Here is a 22515-nt window from a genome sequence, read left to right on the forward strand (position 1 = left end):
CAGTGTTATAACAGTGTAACCCCAAACCAGTTAAATAAATGATTAAGCTTGTTATTAAATATTCATAGAGGAAAAAATGATAATGCTGACAGGGGGATTCGATCTGTTGAACCACAGCCACACTGCAAAAAAACATGTCAGTGTCCCAAATGTCACCATATTCCCTATATAGTGCACTAATTTTTTTTACCAGGGCCCTGGTCAAAAGTAGTGCACTAAATAGGGAATAGGGTGTCATTTGGGACGCAGACCCAGTATCAGTGGTGTAAGATATGCATATTGCCTTACGCAAGGGTTTCCCAAACTGAGTCCTGGGGCCCCACCTGTGTGCACGTTTTGGTTTTTGCCCTAGCACTACACAGCTGATTCAAATAATCAAAGCTTGATGATGAGTTGGTTAATTGAATTAGCTGTGTAGTGCTAGGGCAAAAAACTAAACGTGCAACCAGGGGGGGCCCCAAGACCGAGTTTGGGAAACCCTGCCTTACGCTAAGCCACCTTTGATTCATGTTATAAAAAACAACAACTGACAGACAACTGAAGGGAATGTTCAAGCGCATTTGAAAACATGAAAGATGTGTCATTACATGCACATCTTCTTTGACGGTGTCACAATCTGTCTCAGAGAGATGGGTGTGGCTCTCTCCACCCTCTTCCTCCTCATCTTCCTCATCCTCTCCTTCCTCAATGGTGGTGTTGCTGGTTGGGCCGGAACTGTACTTGCTCTCTTTTTCCTTTTTTTTCTTCTTGCCACTCTTCTTCCTCCTCCCTTCAGAGGGAAGCTTGGACAGGGGGTGGTGGATGTGGTGCGAGGAGTGACGGTGGTCTGCCGGAGGAAAATGGTTAGCAGATCAACCATTTTGTGTGGTTTTCAGAGAGAGACTTATTTGATTAGTAAATCAACGGTTTATATTTACGATTCCCAAAAATAAAGGTAATCCGCTCCACAATTTCTGCAAAAGTATGTGAACCACCTACGCATGTGTGCATGTTGTGTGAACAAGTGTGTGTGTGTGTGTGTGTGTGTGTGTCCGTGTGCTTACATTCAAAGTCCTCCTCGTTGTAGGTGCGGTGCTGCTCGTCGGGGACCCTGGGGGCGGAGCTGAGGATCTGCTGAAAGAACTGGACCCCCAGGGATTTGTTCAGGTCCCTTTCATCCTCCTCAACCGCTCCTCGCATGGACGAGGCTGACAGCGCCTCTGGCTGAGAGAGGAAGAGAGGGAGGAGAGGGTCAATTCAGATCAGTCATAGAAAACAAGGAAAGGGGATATGATATTGGCTCACTTCTCAATTCATCTTTCTGTGATTCCTCGCCTCCTTTTAACTGTATTGGAGAAGATCCCTCCCCTCAAACCTTCTTCTCCAATGGGTTTTGAGAAGGACGCAAGGAATCAAGAAAATACTAATTGAGAAAGAACCATGATGTTGTAGGCCCCATTCAGAAACAACCCCTAGACCCACTTTAAATCTGAACGGTTTGGATAGACGTAATCAGTATGGTGAAAATGTAATCAAGTCTACTAAAGGTTCTGTTAAAGCTACTACTATATTGCTAATACTTATCCAATTCTTTCAGATCAACATGAATTGCCAAGGTCCTTTTTCCTGGACTGGGCCATTGTCCATTTTAGGCAATCCATTTATTCAGATTTGCTCTATAGAGGTTGTTCGCCTACTTCGTTCATCCCTATTCCCCATGTCAAATCCATGCAGCTCGCACCAAACTGAGACTAAAGGAAGTGCTAGTCATCCCACAGAAGAAATCCACTGAAAAGACAAGGGCTTGTGCTTGGTCTCTGAACACTACAACAGCCTCAAATTAAACAGTAATCACAAGCTCTGATCAATGACTTGGACAGGGTGGTGCTATGGATGGTCGTGAGTGATGAGTGGTGTGATGGCATTCCTGTGGACATCCCGGGGAGGTAAGTCCTGACTCAAATGATACACTACAATGAACAAAAATATAAAAACGCAACATGCAACAATTTCAAGGATTTTACTGAGTTACAGTTCATATAAGGAAATCAGTCAATTAAAATAAATTCATTGGGCCCTAATCTATGGATTTCACAACTGGGAATATAGATATGCATTTGTTAGTCACAGATACCTTTAAAAAACAAATAGGGGCGTGGATCAGAAAACCAGTTAGTATCTGGTGTGACCATTGCCTCATGCAGTGCGACACATCTCCTTCGCATAGAGTTGATCAGGCTGTTGATTGTGGCCTGTGGAATGTTGTCCCACTCCTCTTAATAATAATAATAATATAATAATATGCCATTTAGCAGACGCTTTTATCCAAAGCGACTTACAGTCATATACGCATACATTTTTACGTATGGGTGGTCCCGGGGATTGAACCCACTACCCTGGCGTTACAAGCGCCATGCTCTACCAATTGAGCTACAGAGGACCTCTTCAATGGCTGTGTGAAGTTGCTGGATAATGGCGGGAACTGGAACACGCTGTCGTACACGTCAATCCCAAACATGCTCAATGGGTGACATGTATGCAGGCCATGGAAGAACTGGGACATTTTCAGCTTCCTGGGATTGTGTGCAGATCCTTGCGACATGGGGCCATGCATTATCATGCTGAAACATGAGGTGATGGCGACGTATGAATGGCACGACAATGGGCCTCAGGATCTCGTCACGGTATCTCTGTGCATTCAAATTGCCATCGATAAAATACAATTGTGTTTGTTGTCCGTAGCTTATGCCTGCCCATACCATAACCCCACCGCCACCATGGGGCACTCGGTTCACAACGTTGACATCAGCAAACCGCTCACCCACACAACGCCATACACGCTGTCTGCCATCTGCCCGGTACAGTTGAAACCGGGATTCATCCGTGAAGAGCACACTTCTCCAGCGTGCCAGTGGCTATCAAAGGTGAGCATTTGCCCACTGATGTCGGTTACAACGCCAAACTGCAGTTAGGTCAAGACCCTGGTTAGGACGACAAGCACGCAGATGAGCTTCCCTGGGACGGTTTCTGACAGTTTGTGCAGAAATTATTAGGTTGTGCAAACCCACAGTTTCATCAGCTGTCCGTGTGGCTGGTCTCAGATGATCCTGCAGGTGAAGAAGCCGGATGTGGAGGTCCTGGGCTGGCGTGGTTACACATGGTCTGCGGTTGTGAGGCTGGCTGGACGTACTGCCAAATTCTCCAAAACAGCTCTGGTGGACACTCCTGCAGTCAGCATGCCTATTGCACGCTCCCTCAAAACATGAGGCATCTGTGGCATTGTGTTGTGTGACAAAACTGCACATTTTAGAGGGGCCTTTTATTGTCCCCAGAACAAGGTGCACCTGTGTAATGATCATGCTGTTTAATCAGCTTCTTGATATGCCACACCTGTCAGGTGGATGGATTATCTTGGCAAATGAGAAATGCTCACTAACAGGGATGTTAACAAATTTGTGCAGAACATTTGAGAGAAATAAGCTTTTTGTGCGTATGGACATTTTTTGGGATCTTTTATTTCAGCTCATGAAACATGGTTGCGTTTATATTTTTGTTCAGTATAATAATCAAACCCTTGACTAATTGAATCATGTGTGCCAGTTCAGGGCTATAACAAATATGTGAAACGTCTGGTGGTCCCTGAGGAGAGGGCTGGGAAACCTTGAGGTAAGTGATCTGTTTTCCCCTGCAGCAGGGTGCTAGATCGGGCTGCAGACCTCCTCTGCCGGAGGCGTGTTGTGATAAGGATGGCTGCAGAGGTGGAGCCACAGGTGAACTTGATCCCAACAAAGTGGGGGATCCTCGTCTCCTCTGTCCAGCCCTAAGGCAAAGTAGATTTTGCTGTGGCTACAGTACAGATCGTGCGGCTCCTCACTGAGCGCGCTCCCCTCCTGTGACACTGGCCAAATAGTCACGGCACCATGCCTCATTTGACGCCCCTCCAAACCCTTTCTCAGGCCATTTAACACGTCATCGGTAGATTAAATTCTCCCCTGCACTCGAGGGGGACCGAGGAAAGAATATTGGCTGATGAGATATGATTATTCCACCACACACTCCCCATCAGTCTGTAGAACTGGAGGACAATGGGCTTTTTCATACTCCTCCAACTTACACCAAATTACACCAATAAAAATGTATGGATAACTCTTAGCTTGATAATGGTGGATTTTCTACCTTAAAATTGTACTTTTTTTTTCTTTTTTAGCAATGGGGCTGCATGTGTACAATATAGGGAAGAAATTTAGAAAACGGAACAACAGTAAGAAAACATTTTCACAAGGCACAAAACTCTTATCTTCACTGCACTGGCTACCATGTCATGGAGTTATGGTGTGACCTACAAATCCACACATACCACACACAGGCATAAAACACAGAACCTTGCTGATGAATCTCTGACAGTGTCTATATATGTCTATATGTGCCACAAATAATCAATACTGACCTAACGTGAAACTTCTGTTCAACCTTCAAAAGGTTGAGAGTCAGACAGCTCCACACAAAGCTGCTCAGGTAGGCTGCATGGGCCTCACCCTTACCTCAGTGACCTCCGTTAAAAAAACGCTTCCAGTCATTTGAGAGTTGCTTTCTGTGACAGTCTCCAGTCTTTGGACCTGTAAGCTACAATCTAAAATCGTGATAGTCTGTAGTCCTTTCCAATACAATCAATACCTGAATGCCAGTCGATGGGCACTTCAAGAGTAGTGCTGCCAATCTTAACCACATACTATTTTTCAATAAAGCATGAAAGTTCAGTTAGAAAATGACAGCCAAGTCTACCTGAAAAACATATCCCCACTCACTAGGAACTCCAGGAGCAGTGAAGACAGCTTTTAGCCTATTACTATGCACAGCAGTTCACAGTCAATCTCTACAGCTGGAGAAGATGTGTAAGGGATTGCCAGCGAGGTGAAACTATTTCCCACAACCAAAAACGTGTGCAATAACAAACCCTTACAGCAAAAGAACCAGCAATAGAAAGAAACAATATGCTCTCCTTCTCTTCCATCAGTGATTTAAGGGACTTACCAGACTCATGTTTCAATAGGGTGACTTGAGGTATGAGTGTTGGGAGTCAGGAGTGGTGTTTGAAGCAAGTGGCAATGCCCTCGTCTATGGCGACACTGTGGCGCTCTGAATCTCAACACCTCTATAAAACACAGGAATGAGCAGAGAGTGCTAATCGTACTCGTATCTCCCAGCCTGGCAATAACCTATCTCTTATGATTGCGCTGTGTTAGAATAAACAAGACTCTGCATTCATTCTCGCTTTGAGGACAAACCAACCGCACCTGAAAGGGCAAGCTGTGTTTGAATAGTCATCAAACAATACCTTGCATTCATCTCCCTCATTTTAACTTTGGTACGTGTCAATATTGACCAAGGTACTTTAGACCCTAAATCTCTGTCAGAGGCCTTGGAGTGGGATGGGGCTGGATGTCCTTTGGGTGGTGGACCATTCTTGAAACACACGGGAAACTGTTGAGCGTGAAAAACCCAGCAGCGTTGCAGTTCTTGACACAAACTGGTCCGCCTGGCACCTACTACCATACCCCGTTCAAAGGCACTTAAATATTTTGTCTTGCCCATTCACTCTCTGAATGGCACACATACACAATCCATGTCTCAATTGTCACAAGGCTTAAAAATCCTTCTTTAACCTGTCTCCTCCCCTTCATCTACACCGATTGAAGTGTTTTTAACATTAATAAGGGATATTAGCGTTCACCTGGATTCAACTGGTCAGTCTATGTCATGGAAAGAGCAGGTGTTCATAATGTTTTGTACACTATACTGTTTTGTACGTTTGCCCACTGACAAAGAAATGATCAGTCTATAATTTTAATGGTAGGTTTATTTGAACAGTGAGAGACAGAATAACAACAAAACAATTCCAGAAAAACGCATGTCAAAAATGTTATACATTGATTTGCATTTTAATGAGGGAAATAAGTATTTGACCCCTCTGCAAAACATGACTTAGTACTTGGTGGAAAAACCCTTGTTGGCAATCACAGAGGTCAGACGTTTCTTGTAGTTGGCCACCAGGTTTGCACACATCTCAGGAGGGATTTTGTCCCACTCCTCTTTGCAGATCTTCTCCAAGTCATTAAGGTTTCGAGGCTGACGTTTGGCAACTCGAACCTTCAGCTCCCTCCACAGATTTTCTATGGGATTAAGGTCTGGAGACTGGCTAGGCCACTCCAGGACCTTAATGTGCTTCTTCTTGAGCCACTCCTTTGTTGCCTTGGCCGTGTGTTTTGGGTCATTGTCATGCTGGAATACCCATCCACGACTCATTTTCAATGCCCTGGCAGAGGGAAGGAGGTTCTCACCCAAGATTTGACGGTACATGGCCCCGTCCATTGTCCCTTTGATGCGGTGAAGTTGTCCTGTCCCCTTAGCAGAAAAACACCCCCAAAGCATAATGTTTCCACCTCCATGTTTGACGGTGGGGATGGTGTTCTTGGGGTCATAGGCAGCATTCCTCCTCCTCCAAACACGGCGAGTTGAGTTGATGCCGAAGAGCTCCATTTTGGTCTCATCTGACCACAACACTTTCACCCAGTTCTCCTCTGAATCATTCAGATGTTCATTGGCAAACTTCACACGGGCATGTATATGTGCTTTCTTGAGCAGGGGGACCTTGCGGGCGCTGCAGGATTTCAGTCCTTCACGGCATAGTGTGTTACCAATTGTTTTCTTGGTGACTATGGTCCCAGCTGCCTTGAGATCATTGACAAGATCCTCCCGTGTAGTTCTGGGCTGATTCCTCACCGTTCTCATGATCATTGCAACTCCACGAGGTGAGATCTTGCATGGAGCCCCAGGCCGAGGGAGATTGACAGTTCTTTTGTGTTTCTTCCATTTGCGAATAATCACACCAACTGTTGTCACCTTCTCACCAAGCTGCTTGGCGATGGTCTTGTAGCCCATTCCAGCCTTGTGTAGGTCTACAATCTTGTCCCTGACATCCTTGGAGAGCTCTTTGGTCTTGGCCATGGTGGAGAGTTTGGAATCTGATTGATTGATTGCTTCTGTGGACAGGTGTCTTTTATACAGGTAACAAACTGAGATTAGGAGCACTCCCTTTAAGAGTGTGCTCCTAATCTCAGCTCGTTACCTGTATAAAAAGACACCTGGGAGCCAGACATTTTTCTGATTGACAGGGGGTCAAATACTTATTTCCCTCATTAAAATGATAATCAATTTATAACATTTTTGACATGCGTTTTTCTGGATTTTTTTGTTGTTATTCTGTCGCTCACTGTTCAAATAAACCTACCATTAAAATTATAGACTGATCATTTCTTTGTCAGTGGGCAAATGTACAAAATCAGCAGGGGATCAAATACTTTTTTCCCCCTCACTGTATAAGCTATGGACAACGAACACAATTGCATTTTATTGATGGAAATTTGAATGTACCGAGATACCGTGACGAGATCCTGAGGCCCCTTGTGAGGCCCATTTTTATTTAAGGTATCTGTGACCAACAGATGCATACCTGTATTCCCAGTCATGTGAAATCCATAGATTAGGGCCTAATGAATTTATTTCAATTGACTGATTTCCTTATATGAACTGTAACTCCGTAAAATCTTTCAAATTGATGCATGTTGCGTTTATATTTTTGTTCAGTATAATACAATTGCTCAGAGAAAGAGATTTTGTCTAACAAGTAATACATGTTTTTCTCAAAAAGGTAGGGGTCAAAATTCACTTGGACAGAGTTCAATTGGATGCCATGAGTGATTCAACGTTTTCATGACAATAAACAAGCGGTCTCATGATGACACACAGCAGGAAATGGAGACCCATTATAGGGGGCACATCATGTCATCAGAAGGGGTCAGGGGTTAGGGGTCATAACCCAACAGAGCACTTTGTGGCGTTAGGGATGAATACCGACTGAAAGGTCCAACCAGTTCAGCATATTTATTTTATTCATCATCCATGTTTTTATATATTGCTACATATTTTAAAATATGTCAGTGGAGGAGAGGTTCAAATTAAATTGTGTTATATAGATTTCTAATTTCAAGGTTTATTCCAATGAGATATATATATACAGTGGGGAGAACAAGTATTTGATACACTGCCGATTTTGCAGGTTTTCCTACTTACAAAGCATGTAGAGGTCTGTAATTTTTATCTTACTGGTTTGTAGGTGATCAAATACTTATGTCATGCAATAAAATGCAAATTAATACAATGTGATTTTCTGGATTTTTGTTTTAGATTCCGTCTCTCACAGTTGAAGTGTACCTATGATAAAAATTACAGACCTCTACATGCTTTGTAAGTAGGAAAACCTGCAAAATCGGCAGTGTATCAAATACTTGTTCTCCCCACTGTACACTTAGGTTGGATTCATTAAAACTCGATTTTCAACCACTCCACAAATTTATTTTTAACAAACTATAGTTTTGGCAAGTCGGTTAGGAGATCTACTTTGTGCATGACACAAGTAATTTTCCCAACAATTGTTTACAGACAGAGTATTTCACTTATAATTCACTGTATCACAATTCCAGTGGGTCAGAAGTTTACATACACTAAGTTGACTGTGCCTTTAAACAGCTTGAACGGCTTTAGAAGCTCCTGATAGGCTAATTGACATCATTTTAGTCAATTGGAGGTGTACCTGTGGATGTATTTCAAGGCCTACCTTCAAACTCAGTGCCTCTTTGCTTGACATCATGGGAAAATCAAAAGAAATCAGCCAAGACCTCAGAAAATATATTTTAGACCTCCACAAGTCTGGATCATCCTTGGGAGCAATTTCCAAATGCCTGAAGGTACACCTTCATCTGTACAAACAATAGTACACAAGTATAAACACGCAGCCGTCATATCGCTCAGGAAGGAGACGCGTTCGGTCTCCTAGAGATGAACGTACTTTGGTGCGAAAGTGCAAATAAATCCCAGAACAACAGCAAAGGACCGTGTGAAGATGCTGGAGGAAACAGGTACAAAAGTATCTATATCCACAGTAAAACGAGTCCTATATCGACATAACCTGAAAGGCCGCTCAGCAAGGAAGAAGCCACTGCTCCAAAACCACCATAAAAAAGCCAGACTACTGTTTGCAACTGCACATGGGGACAAAGATCGTACTTTTTGGATAAATGTCCTCTGGTCTGATGAAACAAAAATAGAACTGTTTGGCCATAATGACCATCGTTATATTTTGAGGAAAAAGGGGAATGCTTGCAAGCCGAAGAACACCATCCCAACCGTGAAGCACGGGGGTGGCAGCATCATGCTGTGGGGGTGCTTTGCTGCAGGAGGGACTGGTGCACTTCACAAAATAGATGGCTTCATGAGGAAGGAAAATGATGTGGATATATTGAAGCAACATCTCAAGACATCAGTCAGGAAGTTAAAAGCTTGGTCGCAAATGGGTCTTCCAAATGGACAATGACCCCAAGCATACTTCCAAAGTTGTGGCAAAATTGCTTAAGGACAACAAAGTCAAGGTATTGGAGTGGCCATCACAAAGCCCTGACCTCAATCCTATAGAACATTTGTGGGCAGAACTGAAAAGGCGTGTGCGAGCAAGGAGGCCTACAAACCTGACTCAGTTACACCAGCTCTGTCAGGAGGAATGGGCCAAAATTCACCCAACTTATTGTGGGAAGCTTGTGGAAGGCTACCCGAAACGTTTGACCCAAGTTAAACAATTTAAAGGCAATGCTACCAAATACTAATTCAGTGTATGTAAACTTCTGACCCAATGGGAATGTGTCGAAAGAAATAAAAGCTGAAATAAATAATTCTCTCTACTATTATTCTGACATTTCACATTCTTAAAATAAAGTGGTGATCCTAACTGACCTAAGACAGGGAATGTTTACTAGGATTAAATGTCAGGAATTGTGAAAAACTGAGTTTAAATGTATTTGGCTAAGGTGTATGTAAACTTCCGACTTCAACTGTAGGTCATTGAATAAGCAATGAGGCTTTTCCACGACTTGCAGTCACATATTTACATTTGTCCACAAATAGATTGCATAGAACACCTGAATGTCCTGAAATGGTACTTGGTGGAGGCGTTGTGGTGTAACTAATAACTAATTACTAAGTGCTAATGTTCTGGGGTTAAACATTGGATATGTTCAGACCGCATGGATTGTTAGAGGACAATGGCACACAATGGTTGTGTGGCCTTGGAAGGCTTCAAATCGTCAAATTAAAGTGCATTGGCCTCTGGGTCTGCACCCAGCAAGAACTGTATCTCATGAGTCATTGCATTTGAAGGTACCGAGTGCTCAGATAGGAGATGAGCTGAGGAGATGTGAACATGCAGTGTGCTCTGCCTTGGTCTTATCATAGCTTAGCCGGGGGACAGGGGGAAGTGGAGGCTTCGTAGAACACTTTGATCGCAGAGTGACCTCCACAATGCCCTGAAGTGAGTAACAAACAGAGGTTGGTGATACGATTCTGTAGGTACCATGAACACTCACAGACCAGTAGTTGTCATAGCTTTACTCTGGTCGTACTGGTGATTTGGGGCAGCCTGCTCAGGACCTTCTTAGGAACCAGGTAGGTAGACAAAACTTTTATCAAAATGAACATCCATCACACACAAGAAGATAAATCAAATCTGCCGTGTGGAAAGTGAAAAGAGACGCAGAGGAAGCTTTCTAATTACAGTACTCCTATAAAGTAAACCAGAGGATAAAATTAGATTAGGCAAACTGAAATATTAATCTCAGTAATGCAATATAACCCCTACTGTCTGTTTAACGTACACTAGGTTTGTTACATGCAAAGTGAGTGTAATGAGTACTCAGCTAGTCACTTACACAGAGTCTGTAGAGAGGATTAGAGGAGCTGAGAGGTGGCTGAAATCCCACACAGTCAGCAACACTCAGGGCAGAAGGGCAGGTATACAGTGGCAGATGTAGAGTAGTAAGTGATCTTGTAATACTGTCTGTTGAGTCACTGCATTCCTGCTGCAGCAGGCCAGACGAGGATATGTCATGCCCATTTGTTGGAGAGGTCTTTGAAGGTAATGCCTTGTGTGTAAATATGACCACGGTCTCTTTCTCCCCATTGGTACCACCAGGAAACAGGCCAACATGTACCTCAAAATCGCTTCCCTTCACTTTTGAGGTCTGATTAACCCAATTGTCCGCCTAATAATATTCAGCCACTGACCTTGATTCTTAGTTCTTGACGTTCACAGAGAAATGACAGGAAGTAAGCTTGACAAAACAGAGGGTGGCCATGCATCAAATGTTATTGAGGGGTAGCCCACAAATGCTAAAGCTTTCTTTCCCACACTGATTAAGTGATAGTGGAGCGGAGATAGTCCTAGTGCGAGTTGGATATCATCCGGACTTGTGCCCGCCTCCGTGGAAGATCTTTGTCCATGCAGCCCATGAACTATCAATTAACTTAATTCTTTCAAAAAAAATTTAAGCGTCTTTGAGATTCTTCATGTAATAAAAAGTGCTATATAAATTACAACTATTATTATTAATGTGATATCCCTTGCATGAGCTTGCGTGATGACAGCCAGTGACATTGGATACTGTCATACTGTGACTTAAAGAGGAGGAAGGGGGTTGGGGTGCGGGGGACTCTTAATTCTAATCCTTTTATGAGGGACAAACAAACAAAAGAGGCTGGCGATTTGTCATGCCAGACACCTTCCTCTAAAGTTATTCTGTAATGGGGTCAGTAGCTGATTGCATAAATCCTCTCACACCATGTCTGTGTCCCAAATAGCACCCTATTCCCTGCATAGTAGTGCACTATATAGGGAATAGGGCGCCATTAAGGATGCATACCTTGCCACTTCTAGCTGTGCAACACTATTCACACATAGCTAATGGCTGCCAGAGCCAGGAGTTTTACAAGGAACACTGACTGACCATATTCCCCTGTTGAGATATCTAGCGTGCTCCATCTGTTGGCAGTCGAGGGGTAACTATCAGTAATCACTGATGCATTAAGATAACAATGAGAAGAAATGTCTTCCTCCATTCACATACTCACGCAAACAGTCAATGGGCTGTTGACAAAATAACAAGACCATCACAGATGCCTTTGGAATGTTTCACTTGTTGCACACATTACCACAAATGTTGTCAGGGAAAAAAGAAAGGAGAAATGTATTCAGTTTCAAACCCCATTGTGTAAACTTTTACTACAAAAACATCAAGTCAGGTGTATTTACTATATTTGTGCATGAAGGCATCTGTAGGTTCAAATTGTTCAGGGTTTTAAACCAATATACTGCACGTGGTATGTAGACATAGAACAGGAAATGATAAGTCTCTTCATGTCCACACACATGGAGAGAGGCGCTTCTAAAGGGCATCAATGCCCATGTGACTTATATTATGTTGAACTGGCTAGTCCTGTATGTTACCCTGTGTTCAAACTCATAACTCACCTTTGCTGCTGTGTACAAAAACTCCATCAAAGTCCAATCTCGTTTCTCACGCAGCATTATCTCTAGCGACTGTATTTGCAGTTTCTGCTTGATAAGTAAAAAGAACTACCGCACACAGTAAGCACCTTTTCAACCTCTGTCTACTGTCTCTTTCGATTGCCCCCAGTCACATGACAAAGGGCAGTGCCTAGCGGCAGGAAGAGGACATCACCCCAGTTTCACAATGTTGACCGACCCTTCCAAAATCCAAATAGGATTATCTCAACTATCCTTAAAACACACACACTGAGACACATGGTACACTGACACATAGACACACTCTCTTTCCCCTTGCATACAAGCATGTACACTCATCGTTTGAAAGGTGAATTATTAACTTAGAAGAGCAAGGAAGCGAGGAAAATTACCAATGACAGCTTCAGCTCCAGTCAAGTAGCAAACAGACATGTCTTTTGTCAATTTTACTAATCAGCGTTGTGCGAATGCACAAGAAAATGACATCTGCAGCCATGAAGTTGTAAACACATCAATTGGATAGCAACTTGGGTATGTATTGACAACCGTCTGAATTATCCGTAAGAGATTATAAAGACGCCTCATGGCTGCCAGCAGTCTGACCGAGTTAGATTGAACTGACTGTAATGGGCTGAATCTGATTACCAGCAGACTGTATTCAAATCTCAGCCCTCAAGCCGTCCATCAGCAAGCCGTCTGTCCTTGGACAGGAAAAGGTTTGGAGAACCCAGATTTGCCAAGGTTAAATAAGGTTGGTGTAATGTCACAAAACAGCAGACACGTCACTCTAACCAGACATATGGTAGCTAAATCTGTAGGCCATAATTAGCAATTACCACCACTGGGATAACCATCCATATCACATCACATTACAGTACATACAACATACTATATGTACATGTTTTGCATTGCACCTCTGCACTCTACAACTCAGACACGTGTAGCAGTGACATTACATTTCAACTACAGAACTACCACTACATTCTAACACAGGGAGGTATTCTGGACATGAGCATAAGTCCTTTCACTCTTAGTTGTTTATGTCTTGGAGAGTCCACCTACCAAGAGGCCAGTCCTGGGGGTTGTCTAGTGCCACAGCCACATGATTGTGTAACATGGGATAGGAAGCAGCTGACTGAGCACTGAAAGAAATGCATAGCTCAGGGAAAGCAGGCATTTCCTTAAGTTTAGCATCTACCGCTTTCGCACTGTGTGTGGTGGTGCATGCGTTTGAGTCTACTGTATGTGTGCATGCATGCATGCATGCTTAAGAGGGTCGTGGGAGTATGTTTGTGAGGGTCACAAATGGACGCTCAACCATAGACAATGCTAATTTCATTTTTGTTTATTGTGTAAAGAAGGTTAAAGGTCTGCTATAAACTCTGTATCCAATCTCAATTAATCATTTGAAGAAACCATAAAGAGGATGTGTATTTGTTCCTCATTGATTGGCCAAAAACTTTTTTTTATTTTTTCTGAATGACCTTCACAGCCTCTCTCAACGCTACCCAAAGTAACTTACTCATCCTCTTAAGATTATGTTATTTTGAGAGGCCCCCAGGCTGGAATGTCGTTTTAACCATTGACCTTAGACAAGGCCAGCTTGCCTCTGCTCTGAGGCTGAACCACAGAGATGCTTTAGCACTGGGCTTCTAACAGTACTGATGCCAATATGTTTAGTTGGAGTGCCCATTCTGCCCCACATAACAAACGGGGCACTGGAAAGGCCTGGAAATACAACAATATATTTTGGTCCTAGTACAGACAATCATTTCTAAAAAGACACTGGCTTAAGAAAAGTGGAAGGAAATTGCTTGGCTTGTGTAACCTTCAACATTCTTGATTCCCCAAGCCAATGCACTTCTCAAATGGGGCCCAAGGGAAATGGTTTGAATTACGCTTCACGTTTCAATTCAGAAGTCAGAATTAATAAAAATATCCCTAAATCTGTCTGGAGTCTGTGGATTCAATCCCAGTGAGGGCATGGATTTGTACATACCCTGCTCTGAGAGGAACGGCACAATCCAAAATACACTCCCATGCCAAAATACAGTGAACTGGAGAGGCTGACAAAGCAGAACTCGAGCATAGAGAGAATGTGTGTCACGTGTACAAAGAAACAAGGCCGTTTGGCAATCAGAGATCAGATGAACTCCTTTCTGGCAGAGAACCACTGCAGTTTTATGAGAATATTAGATTAACATAAACTAACATATTAATATAAGTCAGGAGCAATAATATATCAATGTATGTTGACATGCAATTTCTTACTGATGTGAATGATTGTCAATCACACGTCTCTTGTTGTCTGTGTTTGTTTGTTTGTTGTTTGTTTGTATTGTGTCGCAAACGTTAGTTAGGATGACCTGATTGGGCTGACTTACTGAACTGTATCTCAGTGTGAATGAATGGACTTACGATGTGGATGACTGACGCCAAGGCGTCTGTGATATTTCTGGGTTCAATGGGGTTGCTCATGGCTCCTCTCCTCTGTGGAATGGGTGCTGGAGCTGTCTGGAGAGCTAACAGGTTTAGGGAGCGGTGTGGCTTTAGCCCTTCTCTTTCTCACGTGGACTCAGACAACTTTTGGGCAGCATAACCTGGGAAAGACAGAAATATTTAAGTGCATCTTAAAACAAACCTTTAAAAAAATGATAATGTTATTGTCATTTAGCAGACGCTCTTATCCAGAGCGACTTTCAGTTAGTGCATTCATCTGAAGATAGCTAGGTGAGACAACCACATATCAGTCATAGTAAGTACATTTTTCCTCAATAAAGATCAGCAAAGTCAGTGCTAAACTCAACAAGAGTCATCTTGTTTTTACACAGCACAATAAAACTACTCTCGCAAAACGCAAAGGTCATTACGGCTTCCTTGTTTGGTTAGGATAGGAAGATGATAATTCATCTCTGATTCCTGCCTAAAGGCTGAGGTAGTCTGAGCTTGTGCTGACATAAGGCACAGGGCCCCTAACCATGATTATTCATGTATGTCTGTTACTGTGTCCCTGTCGGGGAGGACTCCAGTCCTACTGTACTTCCTCACCACCCCCAAGGTCATTACAACCACAGTCTGATAAGGGCCAGATAAGGGCCTGCTACTGTGGAGAGGAGGCTGTGATAAGTGATGGCACGTGGCTGGAGCCACTCGCCCTCCCCCTGTAGGAAGACCCATTAATGCAGGTCAGGAGCCATTGGGCACAGTAGAGGCAGACAGGAAGCAAGGACAGACAGGGCTGGTGGTGGTGCAGCACCAAGAGATGTAACATCAAAGTCTGGTATGATCATTGTACTGCATAATATGCATTTCTGATGAGTTTTTGTACCCATTTCAAGATAATTGGTAGCCAACGTTAAACTAACTGATTGCGAGGAATCAGGTGGTGGTGCATGCTGTATGACCTACTCTGATTAAGGTTTCCTAATGTATTCCTGTTGAAGAGAACATCAACAGAAAGCTTTACCCTTTTCAATCCCTTTGATATTCCAGGTGGTCAATGGTTTCAGTTTACAGAGAACTTGGCGTGAGTCAAACATTGACTCTATGTGTCTTTGTTGAACGAAAGATGCCGTTTTATTCATACAGCTAGAGCAGAGGAGACCTGTGCGTCCCAAATGGAACCCTATTCCATTTATAGTGCACTACTTTTGACCAAGACCCATAGAGCTCTGGTCAAAAGTAGTGCACTGCACTATATTGGAAATTGGGTGCCTGTTCACTTTCGACCATTCTAGTGTCACCGTTAGAAACACTGTCTGTCCCGTCATAGGCAGCCTAGTTTTCCTGGCAATCATTATCAAAGTTACAAAATGCTTAGCTGAAGCCAGGGCATAATCATATCAATGACCTTGTTTGCAAGAGAGGTCCTTAAGAGGTAGCCTGGCTCTTAACTTGGTACAATCAACTACAGAGAGATTAGACCATGACGTGTGCTGTTGTTTGGAGGTTGTGGGCTGGAGAGAGAACACTTTGTTCAAAAATGTTAATTCTCCCAATCATAAGTGGACTTCAAGAGGGACAAGGAAAGGGAGTGACATCAGGGGCCGCATGCATCAAGCGTCTCAGAGTAGGAGAGCTGACTTAGGATCAGTTTAGCCTTTTAGATCACAATTAATAAGTTTACATGAACGGGGGGGACCTGTCTGACTACTCTAAGACGCTTGATACATACAGGACCAGAAATTTGACTAATTCCATGTACCAGAGATCTTAAATGATCAACAAACCAATTGCATTGAGACATCTTCTCTCAATGACACGTCACACACAACAGACAGTTGTAATTAGGAGACATGAGAAAATGATGACTGTGTCATACTGTGTCAAACTGCACAATAAGAACCAAAAAAACAACTTTGATGTGCTTAAATATGACTTTCTCAGTAAAACTAGACCCCTGCTGACTGAGGAAAGGGGAGCGATCAACAGTGGGATAAAGTTACAATTACAGTACATTGGGTTCCTGACCACACAACCATGGGAAACGGCTTATGCACCCCAGGGCAAGACTGTAATAACAACCATTATGATAACAACATGAACACAGTAATAATATAAATAATACAAAGCCAAAAAACTGAAATGACAGCAATCACAATGAAATGAATTCAATGTGGAGCCAAATTGCCCAGTGGATTTATCCAGGCATGTCATAACTTCTTCAGGGATGTGATATTTTCAGCCTGCAATCAATCAGCCTTCCAGAGAATTGAATAAGGGACATTTATCCTCCTAAGATTGTAGATAACATAACCTCTGTCCCAGGCTTAACTGCTACCGCATTAACATAACCTGAATAAATATATGTTAAAGTAATAGTGCAAGATTCTGGCAATTATGGATAAAAATGTTATGTTTCTGCGTCCAGTATGAAGGAAGTAGTTCTGCGAGTCAATCAGGGTGGGAAATTAACACCAGCCAAATGCTGGTAGATTTAGGCATTGGCTTGTAGACATTGGCGGGTGGTCACACAGAGCATTTGGGAGCATTTTATTTATTTATTTTTATCCAAAGCCCACATGTAAAAAAACAACAACAACATACATATCTGAGTGTGTGTGTCATCTCTGGAAGAGAGAATCTCAACGCTACAGTGGTAAAAGCAGGGTGGGGTACAGCATAGGCTCAATATCTGGTTCAAACAATAGAGAGAAAGATGGCGGCCTTGCTTGCTGGAAAAACACACTAATATGTTGTTTTAACATTACAAAACATGTGCATGTTTTTTTTTTAAAGAAATGTGTCTGGTAAAAGATTTGAGTGGCTAGTAACATTTGGCCATTACATTTCCCACCCTGGAGCCAATGCTAACTAGGGTTAACGCAATGACTGGAAGTCTACTGGAACAGCTAGCATGCTAGCTCGCACTATCACTAGTCTATGAAGTGGCAATACAGGTGGATGAGGAGACCCTCTACATGAGTGAGCATTTCCTGCTTGAAGTTAGGTCATCTAGCAATGTGGCCTCCTTTGTGGCCTTCCGCACTATTTCCCTTGCAGAGCGGAAGAGGACTGGGGAATAAAGCTCTGTAAAGTCTTCCGCTTCTCTAATCTATGTTTAGTCAAGTCACCGGAGTTTCCACAATTCTGATGTACCAGGTGACTCAATAAACCTTATGGTGACATAACTAACTCCTCATCAATGTCTGAGATTCCATTCTAATGCTATCGCAAGACATCTACCTGCTTTCACAAAGCAAAATATGGATCAGTGCTGTAAAATTACAAGAAATGATTAAAATAGACTGTAAAATATTGATTTCTAATACTCTATCAAATCAATGTTAGTTACCTGGGTAGTTTGAATCTGACAAGAGACTTGAGAAGGTATTTACAACTTTATGACACCAGTGGCAGAGTTCCATGAAACAACTTAATTGCTTACTTTCATCAAGCAGTAGCAGGGCTCTATGCTGACCTTTTTTTATATGGAGCACATTTGCGCCTAAATTGAAGGCATACACAAAGAAATGTAGGAGCACAATTAAAAATATTTGAGGTAATACATTTTTCTAGGCGCACTGGTGCTCGCAAATATTTAGGCACATATGCAAGTAAAATGGTCGCACTTCAGAGCCCTGAGTAGGCCTATTAGATTCCCAACTTCCCACTCATACCAGTAAACTTCCAATGTCTCAGACATGGGAATCAAATATCATCTGTGCTGTGTCCACTTAAATCTCGACAGAACAATAAGTACCTGCTCCGAAAACAGTCTGCAATAGAGTCAAATAATGCCCCCCTAGGGAAAGCTCCCCACTTTATACATAACTGCAGTCAAAACCCAATTTTTTACATTAGCATTTTGCCTCCTAGGCCTGTACGGTTTGCATAGCATGACAGCTCTGTGAAATTATAAAGAACTTGGGTCACGAAATATGCAGTAAGCTATAGGTTAAGAGTACATTCATAGCAAAGCCTAGCAGCTAATCAGTTTAGAGTGGTTATTGTAGTAGTATTGATATCTGCAAATGATTTAATAACATGTAAAGTGAGTCTATACAGCCAGTATCACTCAAGCCTATAAGAAGCTGTTATAGGCTCAATCTACATGACAAGCCAATAACTCTTGGAAGCCTCAATTCAAGTGTGGTAGTAAAAACATGTTGTGTTGCAGTTGGAGAGACAATTTTAGGCCTTAAAATTGTGTGGCATACAAGTATAGACCACAGATTATATACTGGCATACTTCAATCAAAAGGCATCATTTCAGGAAAAGCAGTTCAATAAGAAATCAAACTGCCAATGAAAATGCCATTCCACAAATAGACACTAAATGATAATGTAGAAACCTCATCGTTAAAACAAAGTATACTTAAGATTTTACTTAGTCTATGCTTAGGCTATATTAGCGTATGCGACTCCTGTTTTAGAGACAGGGTTTATCTTTCTTGAAAACAACTTGTTTTTAGATGTGGTTTTGCAGGGTTAGCCTAGAATATGTAGGCTATAGGCTACATTACACGTTACATCAGCATAGTAATAGCACTTCTGCTCAAGTGTGAGGTGTCCCTTGGATAAAACGTTTAGGACAGCACCAATCGAACTCAAAAGACATGTTGTGTTCATCTGTGAAGCCTCAATGCATAATTCACAGAATAGAGTTAATCAACTCCAATTTCTAATGATTGTGAGGCTCCAAGACACAGGAGAATGTGGACAACTACAAACAAATGTCATGTTCCCTCAGATATTCATCAGTGCTGTAGACTATTCCTATTAGTCACCATAATCAACACTGAACAATTTATATACACGAGAGGAACCTTATCGAATACACTAAAGCAGGGCTGTCCATACTCATTTTGCCTGGCGGGCAGTAGTGTAGTGGAGGATATACGCAGGTATACGCCGTATACCCACTTCTTTGTTGTTGTAGGCATTGCGTATACTCACTTCTTAATCCCCACGATGAGTATCAAAGTAGTGTAGTGGGGGTATACGCCATATCAATTAATAAGGCTGATGGAAAATATCTGATATTTAGCTTAAAACGTTGATAAAATATTATTTATTCACATTTTAAGCGCAGAAATGTAATTTGTGGAAGAACACCATTCTAAAATGCACACCACCGCACATGTGAGCGGTTTCATGGAAAGAGATGAAAATATCCTTTAGAAATTTAGAAAGAGGGTTGATCTAAAGATGCAAAAACTATCATAGGTCGCAAATATGACTAGGATAATGCATTTGGCTGCTAGACAATGAAACAAAGTTGACTTGAAAACCAACAGAACAGGAGAGTGCATATGAGGAAGTCTTTACAAAATAATTGCCTCCACGTTTCTAAAGGTGGGATTTTGGCTATAGGCTACTTTGAAACAAGGTAAGACATGCCTCATAATATGAAGTAAAACATCCTGGTTTCAAACAATTAAGGAACAGGAAAAATATAGCGGTGCAAATGATAGGCCTAACTGTCTTCTGGTAGATGGACAGGCTTTCCCAAAAACCTTTTTACCTCAATTAAATGTTAACTAGCTACAAAGTAGCCTATGCCTACCTGGCAGAATATCATCATGATTATTTGCGTCAAACCAGTGGCCATTTGTTTTGCAAACTCCATCTCATGTGCGCTACAGAAACACAGCTAACCAAACCAGTGCTAGGTGCCTGCACAGTTTAATTAAAGGGTAACTACACCATAAAAAAAAAATACATTTCTAGATTTTTCCCAAACCTCAAAAGTGGTCTCCTGATGTGGTTTAAGCATTGCTGTGGTCTTAGAACATCCAATTTTGTTGTTTTTCTATTAAGAAAGTGTGACAGAGCAAAAACCTTATAAAAATACATCTGAAACCTGTGAATTTCTGACTCAGTTGACAGCCTCATTTATCTGTTTTAATAGTAGGCCTACTATTAGCCTACTTGCAAAGTACAGCTTGGGTTGGCCAGACTGTGAAAGACCAATATGGGATTCATCATTTTAGGTCATTCAGATTGCATGCTACTGTTTGTCATATAATCTTTCACACAGAGTGCCTTTCCTGGACTTTTCAATGCTACCTGACAGTCTAGCGAAGAGACTGTATTGTAAGTCCATTATCATTTTAAAAAAGGTTAAATCAAACCACCTGCCGGTTGCATTGAATCAGCTCGCAGGCAGGATCCGGCCCATGGGCCTTATGTTTGACACCCCTGCACTAAAGGGACAAACAGACTACAGAGGAAAAACCTCAAACGTAGCCTAGGTACCAACGGTTCCAATTGACTCCACTTACTGACTATGAATGAGCTAGACAGGGGAGAGGTTTAAGAAAGTGAAAAGAAATGCCCAAACCTCCAATAAAGCGAACAATGAACTATCTTTGAGGGAAGCAAATGCATTTATCATGAACTCAATATGCCATTTAGCAAACCATGTGTGTTGCTCAAAACAAGTTAATAAAGAGTCTATTTCAGGCATTATACGACTGTGGCGGAGTGTTTGTTGGAGCCACTTACGTAGAAGAGCACAAACAGTGCATACTGGAATAGTATAGGAAATTAGGATTATTTTTCTGGAGTGAGTGTCACCGGAGACCTAAACCTCTGCAGGTCCACTCGGGGCAACTTTACTCTCAATTCATTTAATTACTTATCAGAGTAGAGCACAACGCAACTCTAAACAAATTAACCTTGCTGTACGGTATAAAACCGAAATAACAAAAACTCACATCGAATGAAGCAGACAAAAACCAAAAGAACCAAATCGAAGTAAATGGTTAAAAGTAACATGAAAACAGCCAAACAGGACAGGTTAGGTATCAAAACTTCCAACAAGTCACCACTGAGACTAGAGAGAGACAACTTCAAAAACCTTGTACTGTACCTTTGTGTGCCTCCTGCAGAGGAGCCACCCCTGACATTGTAGTGCAAGGCTGAACGCCGCTGTGAGGGGAGACCAGGAACCGCACAAAGTGAAGGAAAGAAAAAGAAAAGATTGATAGACAAAAAGAAAGACAGAAAGCAAGCTGCAATTAGAGAGGCTTTCTGTGTGGCTTTACTGGCCGTGGTGGGCTCCTAAGTCTAGTTTATTGTTCCCCCAGATCCTCCCTCTCACACTAGCAGTCACAGACTGATAAATGCAGCCTTCCTCCTCAGGATTAGGTTTCCTCCTGCAGCCCGCTGACAAGTAGCCATGTGACTGGAGTCAGTGACGACTCGCCACTGAGTCAGAGGCTTCAGACAGGCACACAGACAAATTTTTAGACGCAATTGAATAGGCCTATAGCTTATGAACTGAACACAAAACACAATCAACTACTGTATAAACATTATACCGCTAACTGGAATTTCACAAAAGAAACAGATAACACACTTATTTCCTTGTAATAGAACAAGGCCAAAGTGATGGAGTCGTGTAGCTAATCTTGTGTGAGGAAAATCTTCACCTCCAGCGTCACAGTAGCAACACAGCCATAACGTGTGGTGATAACTATCCCACCAGAATAATACAGGATAATGTGACCCTGTATTAGGAAATACCTCAGCCTTACAAGATATCATTTTTATGACCTCATCATCAATAGATTAATGCAGGGAACCAGTCCACCAATCTTCAGATGTCTGGCGCCAACTACAGCTCTGGAAAAAATTAAGAGACCACTGCAAAATTATCAGTT

At 42.2% G+C, this 22515-nt stretch overlaps 1 protein-coding gene across 2 annotated transcripts in view; it reads right to left on the reverse strand.

Annotated features, from left to right (window-relative positions):
- LOC121569911 (anion exchange protein 2) overlaps positions 1 to 21940 on the reverse strand; it is a 40318-nt gene extending 18378 nt beyond the window's left edge. Inside the window, exons 1-4 of one of the 2 annotated variants that reach the window (XM_041881241.2) lie at positions 21723 to 21940; positions 14825 to 15006; positions 1044 to 1203; positions 588 to 826 (exon numbers count right to left, since the gene is read on the reverse strand). In XM_041881241.2, the coding sequence (XP_041737175.2) occupies positions 588 to 826; positions 1044 to 1203; positions 14825 to 14884 (459 nt within the window). In that variant the 5' untranslated portion in view covers positions 14885 to 15006; positions 21723 to 21940. Of the gene's footprint in view, positions 1 to 587; positions 827 to 1043; positions 1204 to 12391; positions 12525 to 14824; positions 15007 to 21722 lie in introns of those variants that run through there. The other variant, XM_041881242.2, reaches the window with a different exon arrangement.
- Positions 21941 to 22515: the final 575 nt, after the last annotated feature.

The sequence above is a fragment of the Coregonus clupeaformis genome, chromosome 7 (assembly GCF_020615455.1).
Source record: "Coregonus clupeaformis isolate EN_2021a chromosome 7, ASM2061545v1, whole genome shotgun sequence".
Lineage (NCBI taxonomy): Eukaryota > Metazoa > Chordata > Actinopteri > Salmoniformes > Salmonidae > Coregonus > Coregonus clupeaformis.